Consider the following 13242-nt stretch of genomic DNA (forward strand, 5'->3'; position numbering starts at 1 on the left):
CATTACGGGAGATATAAATGAGAAACTTAGTGGGTAGGACAGAAAAAACAAATGCTATAGCGAAGCGCTGGGATCCTGTGTTTAACCCCGCAGTCTAACAAAAGGGGCGTTACGGCACTGCTCAGGGGAGGGAGAAACATTGGCCTGTATGCGAGTACTGTAGATGCGCCTCTTTATGAGGTGCCAGTAAGTTTTACACAGGGTCTCTGTGGCAACCTCCAGCTTTGTACCGTGGAAGTATGCTGCCCCTTTTACGTCAGGTATTAGATCTCATGTAACCTGCCCACATACTCAGTGTACACACACAATACTGGGAATGTCATTTAGCTGTGTGCACGTGATTATTAAATGTGTGTGTGTGTGTGTCGTACATATGTGCATCTTACAGCAATGTGCACTGTGTTAACGTGCATGATCCACATTGTTTAATTACTCTTCTGCTGTGTATCATCACACATAGAAACATAGTGTACAAGATACATAAAACAAACTCACACATTCAGATCTAAACACATGCACACATGATACACACAGGGAGATTATACACGCCCAGGGCCACATCACACAAGGGCAGCTAGAGACGCCCAGGGCCACAGCACGCGGGGCAGCTAGAGACGCTCAGGGCCACAGCACGCGGGGGCAGCTAGAGACGCCCAGGGCCACAGCACACGGGGGCAGCTAGAGACGCCCAGGGCCACAGCACGCGGGGGCAGCTAGAGACGCCCAGGGCCACAGCACGCGATTGCACCTAGAGACCCTCAGGGCCACAGCACGCGGTTGCAGCTAGAGACGCCCAGGGCCACAGCACGCGGTTGCAGCTAGAGACGCCCAGGGCCACAGCACGCGGGGGAAGCTACACACGCCCAGGGCCACAGCAAGCGGGGGAAGCTACACACGCCCAGGACCACGACACGCAGGGGATGCTACACACCCCCAGGACGACACGACACGCGGGGGATGCTACACACGCCCAGGACGACACGACACGCGGGGGATGCTACACACGCCCAGGACGACACGACACGCGGGGGATGCTACACACGCCCAGGACGACACGACACGCGGGGGATGCTACACACGCCCAGGACGACACGACACGCGGGGGATGCTACACACGCCCAGGACGACACGACACGCGGGGGATGCTACACACGCCCAGGACGACACGACACGCGGGGGATGCTACACACGCCCAGGACGACACGACACGCGGGGGATGCTACACACGCCCAGGACGACACGACACGCGGGGGATGCTACACACGCCCAGGACGACACGACACGCGGGGGATGCTACACACGCCCAGGACGACACGACACGCGGGGGATGCTACACACGCCCAGGACGACACGACACGCGGGGGATGCTACACACGCCCAGGACCACAGCAAGCGGGGGAAGCTACACACGCCCAGGACCACAGCAAGCGGGGGATGCTACACACGCCCAGGACGACACGACACGCGGGGGATGCTACACACGCCCAGGACGACACGACACGCGGGGGATGCTACACACGCCCAGGACGACACGCGGGGGAAGCTACACACGCCCAGGACGACACGACACGCGGGGGATGCTACACACGCCCAGGACGACACGACACGCGGGGGATGCTACTACACACGCCCAGGACGACACTACACACGCCCAGGACGACACGACACGCGGGGGGATGCTACTACACACGCCCAGGACGACACGACACGCGGGGGATGCTACTACACACGCCCAGGACGACACGACACGCGGGGGATGCTACTACACACGCCCGGGACGACACGACACGCGGGGGATGCTACTACACACGCCCGGGACGACACAACACGCAGAGGATGCTACACACGCCCAGGACGACACGACACGCGGAGGATGCTACACACGGCCAGGACGACAAGACACGCGGAGGATGCTACACACGGCCAGGACGACACGACACGCGGAGGATGCTACACACTCCCAGGACGACACGACACGCGGGGGATGCTACACGCGCCCAGGACGACACGACACGCGGGGGATGCTACACGCGCCCAGGGCGACACGACACGCGGGGGATTCTACTCGCGCCCAGGACGACACGACACGCGGGGGATTCTACACGCGCCCAGGACGACACGCGGGGGATGCTACACTCGCCCAGGTCGCCACGACACGCGGGGGATGCTACACTCGCCCAGGTCGACACGACACGCGGGGGATGCTACACTCGCCCAGGTCGACACGACACGCGGGGGATGCTACACTCGCCCAGGTCGACACGACACGCGGGGGATGCTACACACTGCCAGGACGACACGCGGGGGATGCTACACACTGCCAGGACGACACGACACGCGGGGGATGCTACACACGCCCAGGACGACACGACACGCGGGGGATGCTACACACGCCCAGGACGACACGACACGCGGGGGATGCTACACACGCCCAGGACGACACGACACGCGGGGGATGCTACACACGCCCAGGACGACACGACACGCGGGGGATGCTACACACGCCCAGGACGACACGACACGCGGGGGATGCTACACACGCCCAGGACGACACGACACGCGGGGGATGCTACACACGCCCAGGACGACACGACACGCGGGGGATGCTACACACGCCCAGGACGACACGCGGGGGAAGCTACACACGCCCAGGACGACACGACACGCGGGGGATGCTACACACGCCCAGGACGACACGACACGCGGGGGATGCTACTACACACGCCCAGGACGACACTACACACGCCCAGGACGACACGACACGCGGGGGGATGCTACTACACACGCCCAGGACGACACGACACGCGGGGGATGCTACTACACACGCCCAGGACGACACGACACGCGGGGGATGCTACTACACACGCCCGGGACGACACAACACGCGGGGGATGCTACTACACACGCCCGGGACGACACAACACGCGGAGGATGCTACACACGCCCAGGACGACACGACACGCGGAGGATGCTACACACGGCCAGGACGACAAGACACGCGGAGGATGCTACACACGGCCAGGACGACACGACACGCGGAGGATGCTACACACTCCCAGGACGACACGACACGCGGGGGATGCTACACGCGCCCAGGACGACACGACACGCGGGGGATGCTACACGCGCCCAGGACGACACGCGGGGGATGCTACACTCGCCCAGGACGACACGCGGGGGATGCTACACTCGCCCAGGTTGCCACGACACGCGGGGGATGCTACACTCGCCCAGGTCGACACGACACGCGGGGGATGCTACACTCGCCCAGGTCGACACGACACGAGGGGGATGCTACACACTGCCAGGACGACACGCGGGGGATGCTACACACGCCCAGGACGACACGACACGCGGGGGATGCTACACACGCCCAGGACGACACGACACGCGGGGGATGCTACACACGCCCAGGACGACACGACACGCGGGGGATGCTACACACGCCCAGGACGACACGACACGCGGGGGATGCTACACACGCCCAGGACGACACGACACGCGGGGGATGCTACACACGCCCAGGACGACACGACACGCGGGGGATGCTACACACGCCCAGGACGACACGACACGCGGGGGATGCTACACACGCCCAGGACGACACGACACGCGGGGGATGCTACACACGCCCAGGACGACACGACACGCGGGGGATGCTACACACGCCCAGGACGACACGACACGCGGGGGATGCTACTACACACGCCCAGGACGACACGACACGCGGGGGATGCTACTACACACGCCCAGGACGACACGACACGCGGGGGATGCTACTACACATGCCCAGGACGACACGACACGCGGGGGATGCTACTACACACGCCCGGGACGCTACTACACGCGCCCGGGACGACACAACACGCGGAGGATGCTACACACGCCCAGGACGACACGACACGCGGAGGATGCTACACACGGCCAGGACGACACAACACGCGGAGGATGCTACACACGCCCAGGACGACACGACACGCGGAGGATGCTACACACTCTCAGGACGACACGACACGCGGGGGATGCTACACGCGCCCAGGACGACACGACACGCGGGGGATGCTACACGCGCCCAGGACGACACGACACGCGGGGGATTCTACTCGCGCCCAGGACGACACGACACGCGGGGGATTCTACACGCGCCCAGGACGACACGCGGGGGATGCTACACTCGCCCAGGTCGCCACGACACGCGGGGGATGCTACACTCGCCGATGCTACACTCGCCCAGGTCGACACGACACGCGGGGGATGCTACACACTGCCAGGACGACACGCGGGGGATGCTACACACGCCCAGGACGACACGACACGCGGGGGATGCTACACACGCCCAGGACGACACGACACGCGGGGGATGCTACACACGCCCAGGACGACACGACACGCGGGGGATGCTACACACGCCCAGGACGACACGACACGCGGGGGATGCTACACACGCCCAGGACGACACGACACGCGGGGGATGCTACACACGCCCAGGACGACACGACACGCGGGGGATGCTACACACGCCCAGGACGACACGACACGCGGGGGATGCTACACACGCCCAGGACGACACGACACGCGGGGGATGCTACACACGCCCAGGACGACACGACACGCGGGGGATGCTACACACGCCCAGGACGACACGACACGCGGGGGATGCTACACACGCCCAGGACGACACGACACGCGGGGGATGCTACACACGCCCAGGACGACACGACACGCGGGGGATGCTACACACGCCCAGGACGACACGACACGCGGGGGATGCTACACACGCCCAGGGCGACACGACACGCGGGGGATGCTACACACGCCCAGGACGACACGACACGCGGGGGATGCTACACACGCCCAGGACCATATCACCCGAGAACGTTTCACACACTCAGGAACAGAGTGCAGGAAAGTTACCCGGTAACACACTCGTAGCCATGGTACACACTAGACCAGGGAGAACACACAGGAGACAGCGAGGGAAGAAAACTAGAGACACACATGCACACCTGCTCCCTCCCCCTCCCTTGGCTGATCTGTGACACACCCCAAATCAAAAAGGAAATGTCTCCTAGAGAAAAAAATTAAAATAAAACAGCTATAGCAGGTATCAGTGGTATAAATGGCATGCAGATTACAAGATCTCTCACCAAAATAAATTGTGAAAAAAGACAGAATAAAGCGGTAAAAAGCAGTCAGATTTTAACATGGGGACAGGAGGGGGGGGGGGGGAGCAGGAGGAGAGGGGCATGGGGGGAAATGATAGAAGGCCAAGCATTAACTCTTTCAGTGCCAGAGAGGTCTTTACAAATCACAGACCCCTCTGGCACTGAAGGGTTTGAGCCACTAGACTTCTGTAATGAAATGAAGAGGGATTGTTGTATCTGTAACACTACAGAAGCTCAGAACCTGAGCTGTACCAGTGGGCAGTAAGGATTATAGCTGGCAGATAAGGAGGAGCCTGCTCACGGTGTGAACCTGGGGAACAAGCACACGTGGTACAGGGGACAATGACAGGACACATAGTGAGACAGCATTAGCAGCAAACGATACACAGGACACACGGAGACGACAAGAAGCCAGAGCGTAAGCAGTAGTCGTATGCAGCTAGGGGAACAAAGGAACAGAGTCAGCAGATCACAGAGAACACAAGACCAAGGGCGGATTAAGGAGCGACAGAAAAGCCTCCGAAGCCTTTCTGTCGCCCCTCAGGCACCAGATGATGTCAGCAGCTTGTTGTGCACATTTAAGGAAACACACAGAGGTATAATGTCTATGGGGAAGGCACACGTGAGGGCAGCAGCACAGCCAGAATAAAGCGTGACAGTGACCAAGAGAAAGCAGAGGGGTCAGAGGGGAGATGATGGGTGAGGGGACAGGGTTGATAGAAGTGGGGTGCAGCTGCCGGTATTTGGCAATCTTTCAGTTTCAGGTAAAGACATGCACCTCGATTTTTCGCCCCTCAATCACCGTGCTGTGCAATTTCTCCCGGGCCCGGTCAGCATCCGCGCTAGTTTCAAAAGTTACAAAACCAAAACCCTGCGTGCAAAGGGAAGACATACATGCAAATCATTAGAGAAGGGAGGGGGAGAGGAGGGGAGGAAGGGGCACAAGAAAACATCAGCCGCCAGAGAGCCAGAATTGAAACTTAAAAAGAAATGAAAAAAATGTAAACCAACAAAATAAATCAGTTTTTATTAATTTTTTTAACTTGGCGACAGTGAAGATCAGAAAACACAGAGCACTAATTTGTCATATTGATGCTGCTCAGACACATGCAGTGTGAGGGCAAGTGGCAATGACCTTGTGGGAAGGGGAAGAATGGAGAAAAAAACAGGAATATAAAACAAAATGGAAGGAGGATTTGGGTTCTGTTGCGCTGAAGGTGAACACATGATGAAGACATCACTCGGTTTAGTTTCCTCCAGGCTGAGCGGAAGATGAAGGGTTCAGGCATCAGTAATGGTCTAAGTTATGTGACAGGAATTGGCAGATTTAACCTCTCTATTATATAGCAATCCTGAGTCTAGTAAACAGCCTGCCCCTAATCTAGCCTTGAGCACGGTGTGTGTGTGTATATATGTCTGTGTGTGTGTGTCTATATATATGTGTGTGCGTGTGTGTGTGTGTATATATGTGTGTGTGTGTATGTATGTGTGTGTCTATATATATATAACAGAATTTATGTTTACCTGATAAATTACTTTCTCCAACGGTGTGTCCGGTCCACGGCGTCATCCTTACTTGTGGGATATTCTCTTCCCCAACAGGAAATGGCAAAGAGCCCAGCAAAGCTGGTCACATGATCCCTCCTAGGCTCCGCCTACCCCAGTCATTCGACCGACGTTAAGGAGGAATATTTGCATAGGAGAAACCATATGATACCGTGGTGACTGTAGTTAAAGAAAATAAATTATCAGACCTGATTAAAAAACCAGGGCGGGCCGTGGACCGGACACACCGTTGGAGAAAGTAATTTATCAGGTAAACATAAATTCTGTTTTCTCCAACATAGGTGTGTCCGGTCCACGGCGTCATCCTTACTTGTGGGAACCAATACCAAAGCTTTAGGACACGGATGAAGGGAGGGAGCAAATCAGGTCACCTAAATGGAAGGCACCACGGCTTGCAAAACCTTTCTCCCAAAAACAGCCTCAGAAGAAGCAAAAGTAATCAAACTTGTAAAATTTGGTAAAAGTGTGCAGTGAAGACCAAGTCGCTGCCCTACATATCTGATCAACAGAAGCCTCGTTCTTGAAGGCCCATGTGGAAGCCACAGCCCTAGTGGAATGAGCTGTGATTCTGTCAGGAGGCTGCCGTCCGGCAGTCTCGTAAGCCAATCTGATGATGCTTTTAATCCAAAAAGAGAGAGAGGTAGAAGTTGCTTTTTGACCTCTCCTTTTACCAGAATAAACAACAAACAAGGAAGATGTTTGTCTAAAATCCTTTGTAGCATCTAAATAGAATTTTAGAGCGCGAACAACATCCAAATTGTGCAACAAACGTTCCTTCTTCGAAACTGGTTTCGGACACAAAGAAGGCACAACTATCTCCTGGTTAATGTTTTTGTTAGAAACAACTTTTGGAAGAAAACCAGGTTTAGTACGTAAAACCACCTTATCTGCATGGAACACCAGATAAGGAGGAGAACACTGCAGAGCAGATAATTCTGAAACTCTTCTAGCAGAAGAAATTGCAACCAAAAACAAAACTTTCCAAGATAATAACTTAATATCAACGGAATGTAAGGGTTCAAACGGAACCCCCTGAAGAACTGAAAGAACTAAGTTGAGACTCCAAGGAGGAGTCAAAGGTTTGTAAACAGGCTTGATTCTAACCAGAGCCTGAACAAAGGCTTGAACATCTGGCACAGCTGCCAGCTTTTTGTGAAGTAACACAGACAAGGCAGAAATCTGTCCCTTCAAGGAACTTGCAGATAATCCTTTCTCCAATCCTTCTTGAAGAAAGGATAGAATCTTAGAAATCTTTACCTTGTCCCAAGGGAATCCTTTAGATTCACACCAACAGATATATTTTTTCCATATTTTGTGGTAAATTTTTCTAGTTACAGGCTTTCTGGCCTGAACAAGAGTATCAATAACAGAATCTGAGAACCCTCGTTTTGATAAGATCAAGCGTTCAATCTCCAAGCAGTCAGCTGGAGTGAGACCAGATTCGGATGTTCGAACGGACCTTGAACAAGAAGGTCTCGTCTCAAAGGTAGCTTCCATGGTGGAGCCGATGACATATTCACCAGATCTGCATACCAAGTCCTGCGTGGCCACGCAGGAGCTATCAAGATCACCGACGCCCTCTCCTGATTGATCCTGGCTACCAGCCTGGGGATGAGAGGAAACGGCGGGAATACATAAGCTAGTTCGAAGGTCCAAGGTGCTACTAGTGCATCTACTAGAGTCGCCTTGGGATCCCTGGATCTGGACCCGTAGCAAGGAACCTTGAAGTTCTGACGAGAGGCCATCAGATCCATGTCTGGAATGCCCCACAGTTGAGTAATTTGGGCAAAGATTTCCGGATGGAGTTCCCACTCCCCCGGGTGTAATGTCTGACGACTCAGAAAATCCGCTTCCCAATTTTCCACTCCTGGGATGTGGATTGCAGACAGGTGGCAGGAGCGAGTCTCCGCCCATTGAACGATTTTGGTCACTTCTTCCATCGCCAGGGAACTCCTTGTTCCCCCCTGATGGTTGATGTACGCAACAGTCGTCATGTTGTCTGATTGAAACCGTATGAACTTGGCCTTTGCTAGCTGAGGCCAAGCCTTGAGAGCATTGAATATCGCTCTCAGTTCCAGAATATTTATCGGTAGAAGAGATTCTTCCCGAGACCAAAGACCCTGAGCTTTCAGGGATCCCCAGACCGCGCCCCAGCCCATCAGACTGGCGTCGGTCGTGACAATGACCCACTCTGGTCTGCGGAAGGTCATCCCTTGTGACAGGTTGTCCAGGGACAGCCACCAACGGAGTGAGTCTCTGGTCCTCTGATTTACTTGTATCTTCGGAGACAAGTCTGTATAGTCCCCATTCCACTGACTGAGCATGCACAGTTGTAATGGTCTTAGATGAATGCGCGCAAAAGGAACTATGTCCATTGCCGCTACCATCAAACCTATTACTTCCATGCACTGCGCTATGGAAGGAAGAGGAACGGAATGAAGTGTTTGACAAGAGTTTAGAAGTTTCGTTTTTCTGGCCTCTGTCAGAAAAATCCTCATTTCTAAGGAGTCTATTATTGTTCCCAAGAAGGGAACCCTTGTCGACGGAGATAGAGAACTCTTTTCCACGTTCACTTTCCATCCGTGAGATCTGAGAAAGGCCAGGACTATGTCCGTGTGAGCCTTTGCTTGAGGAAGGGACGACGCTTGAATCAGAATGTCGTCCAAGTAAGGTACTACTGCAATGCCCCTTGGTCTTAGCACCGCTAGAAGGGACCCTAGTACCTTTGTGAAAATCCTTGGAGCAGTGGCTAATCCGAAAGGAAGCGCCACGAACTGGTAATGCTTGTCCAGGAATGCGAACCTTAGGAACCGATGATGTTCCTTGTGGATAGGAATATGTAGATACGCATCCTTTAAATCCACCGTGGTCATGAATTGACCTTCCTGGATGGAAGGAAGAATTGTTCGAATGGTTTCCATTTTGAACGATGGAACCTTGAGAAACTTGTTTAAGATCTTGAGATCTAAGATTGGTCTGAACGTTCCCTCTTTTTTGGGAACTATGAACAGATTGGAGTAGAACCCCATCCCTTGTTCTCCTAATGGAACAGGATGAATCACTCCCATTTTTAACAGGTCTTCTACACAATGTAAGAATGCCTGTCTCTTTATGTGGTCTGAAGACAATTGAGACCTGTGGAACCTCCCCCTTGGGGGAAGTCCCTTGAATTCCAGAAGATAACCTTGGGAGACTATTTCTAGTGCCCAAGGATCCAGAACATCTCTTGCCCAAGCCTGAGCGAAGAGAGAGAGTCTGCCCCCCACCAGATCCGGTCCCGGATCGGGGGCCAACGTTTCATGCTGTCTTGGTAGCAGTGGCAGGTTTCTTGGCCTGCTTTCCCTTATTCCAGCCTTGCATTGGTCTCCAGGCTGGCTTGGCTTGAGAAGTATTACCCTCTTGCTTAGAGGACGTAGCACTTTGGGCTGGTCCGTTTCTACGAAAGGGACGAAAATTAGGTTTATTTTTGGCCTTGAAAGACCTATCCTGAGGAAGGGCGTGGCCCTTACCCCCAGTGATATCAGAGATAATCTCTTTCAAGTCAGGGCCAAACAGCGTTTTCCCCTTGAAAGGAATGTTAAGGAGTTTGTTCTTGGAAGACGCATCCGCTGACCAAGATTTCAACCAAAGCGCTCTGCGCGCCACAATAGCAAACCCAGAATTCTTCGCCAACACTAAAAAACTCTAAGCCATCTCCGTGGAGATGTTGCCTGTACAACGGCAAAGAGAATGACTGGGGTAGGCGGAGCCTAGGAGGGATCATGTGACCAGCTTTGCTGGGCTCTTTGCCATTTCCTGTTGGGGAAGAGAATATCCCACAAGTAAGGATGACGCCGTGGACCGGACACACCTATGTTGGAGAAAAATAAATATATATGTGTGTGTGTCTATCTATCTAACTATATATATATATATATACACATACACATAAATACATACGTGTGTGTGTGTGTATATATGTATGTATGTGTGTGTCTATATATATATGTGTGTATATATGTATGTATGTGTGTGTCTATATATGTATGTGTGTGTCTATATATATATGTGTGTATATATGTATGTATGTATGTGTGTGTGTGTGTGTGTCTATATATATATGTGTGTGTCTATATATATATATATGTGTGTGCGTGTGTGTGTGTATATATATATATATATATGTGTGTGTGTGTGTGCGCGCGTGTGTGTGTATATATATATATATGTGTGTGTGTGTGTGTGTGTGTGTGTGTGGGGGGGGGAAATAGGAGTCACACAGATGGTTATACGGGACAATATGAGTCACACAGGGTTACATGGGGCAATATGAGTCACACAGGATTATATGGGGCAATAGGAGTCGCACAGAGGGTTATAAGGGGTAATAAGTCACACAGAGGGTTATATGGGGCGATAGGAGTCACACAGGGTTACATGGGGCAATATGAGTCACACAGGATTATATGGGGCAATATGAGTTACAGGGAGGGTTATATGGGGCAATAGGAGTCACACAGAGGGTTATAAGGGGTAATAAGTCACACAGAGGGTTAAATGGGGTGATAGGAGTCACACAGAGGGTTATATGGGGCAATATTAGTCACACAGGGTTACATGGGGCAATATGAGTCACACAGGGTTACATGGGGCAATATGAGTTACAGTGAGGGTTATAATGGGCAATAGGAGTCACACAGAAGGTTATATGGGGTAATAAGTCACACAGAGGGTTATATGGGGCAATAGGAGTCACACAGAGGGTTATATGGGGTAAGAGGAGTTACAAGGAGGGCCATATGGGGCAATATGAGACACAGGGTTTTATGGGGTAATAAGTCACACAGAGGGTTATATGGGGCAATAGGAGTCACACAGAGGGTTATATGGGGTAAGAGGAGTTACAAGGAGGGCTATATGGGGCAATATGAGACACAGGGTTATATGTGGTAATAAGTCACACGGAGGGTTATATGGGGCAATATGAGTTACAGGGAGGGTTATAATGGGCAATAGGAGTCACACAGAGGGTTATAAGGGGTAAGTGGAGTTACAGGGAGGGTTATATGGGGCAATATGAGTCACACAGGGTTATATGGGGTAATAAATCACACAGAGGGTTATAAGGGGCAAGAGGAGTTACAGGGAGGGTTATATGGGGAAATAGGAGTCACATAGGATTATATGGGGCAATATGAGTTACAGTGAGGGTTATAATGGGCAATAGGAGTCACACAGAAGGTTATATGGGGTAATAAGTCACACAGAGGGTTATATGGGGCAATAGGAGTCACACAGAGGGTTATATGGGGTAAGAGGAGTTACAAGGAGGGCCATATGGGGCAATATGAGACACAGGGTTTTATGGGGTAATAAGTCACACAGAGGGTTATATGGGGTAAGAGGAGTTACAAGGAGGGCTATATGGGGCAATATGAGACACAGGGTTATATGGGGTAATAAGTCACACGGAGGGTTATATGGGGCAATAGGAATCATACAGAGGGTTAAATGGGGCAATAGGAGTTACACAAAGGTTTAAATTGGGCAAAAGGAGTCACACAGAGGGTTATATGGGGCAATATGAGACACAGGGTTATATGGGGTAATAAGTCACACAGAGGGTTAAATGGGGCAATAGGAGTCATACAAAGGGTTATAAGGGGTAAGAGGAGTTAAACAGAGGGTTATATGGGGGCAATAGGAGTCACACAGGGTTATATGGGGGCAATAGGAGTCACACAGGATTATATAGGGCAATAGGAGTCACACAGGGTTATATGGGGGCAATAGGAGTCACACAGGGTTATATAGGGCAATAGGAGTCATACAGGGTTATATGGGGCAATATGAGTTACAGGGAGGGTTATAAGGGGTAAGAGGAGTTACAGGGAGGGTTATATGGGGCAATAAGAGTCACACAGGGTTATATGGGGCAAAAGGAGTCACACAGAGGGTTAAATGGGGCAATAGGAGTTACACAAAGGGTTAAATGGGGCAATAGGAGTTACACAAAGGGTTAAATGGGGCAAAAGGAGTCACACAGAGGGTTATATGGGGCAATATGAGTCACACAGGGTTATATGGGGTAATAAGTCACACAGAGGGTTAAATGGGGCAATATGAGTCATACAGAGGGTTATAAGGGGTAAGATGAGTTACACAGAGGGTTATATGGGGGCAATAGGAGTCACACAGGGTTATATGGGGCAATAGGAGTCACACAGAGGGTTATAAGGGGCAATAGGAGTCATACAAAGGGTTATAAGGGGTAAGAGGAGTTACACAGAGGGTTATATGGGGGCAATAGGAGTTACACAGAGGGTTATATGGGGGCAATAGGAGTCACACAGGGTTATATGGGGGCAATAGGAGTCACACAGGGTTATATGGGGCAATAGGAGTCATACAGGGTTATATGGGGCAATATGAGTTACAGGGAGGGTTATAAGGGGTAAGAGGAGTTACAGGGAGGGTTATATGGGGCAATAAGAATAACCTTATGTTACTTTAGGATGTGAGCAGATCTTTT

At 52.4% G+C, this 13242-nt stretch overlaps 1 protein-coding gene across 11 annotated transcripts in view; it reads right to left on the reverse strand.

Moving 5' to 3' along the window:
- Positions 1–13242, reverse strand: part of RBFOX2 (RNA binding fox-1 homolog 2) — a 554363-nt gene that overhangs the window by 36429 nt on the left and 504692 nt on the right. For 8 of the 11 annotated variants that reach the window (XM_053721361.1, XM_053721363.1, XM_053721364.1 and 5 more), the window contains one exon: positions 5944–6036. The exons of the other annotated variants lie outside the window; for them this stretch is intronic. In XM_053721361.1, the coding sequence (XP_053577336.1) occupies positions 5944–6036 (93 nt within the window). The remainder of the gene's footprint in view (positions 1–5943; positions 6037–13242) is intronic. 11 annotated transcript variants of the gene reach the window in all.

The sequence above is a fragment of the Bombina bombina genome, chromosome 7 (assembly GCF_027579735.1).
Source record: "Bombina bombina isolate aBomBom1 chromosome 7, aBomBom1.pri, whole genome shotgun sequence".
Lineage (NCBI taxonomy): Eukaryota > Metazoa > Chordata > Amphibia > Anura > Bombinatoridae > Bombina > Bombina bombina.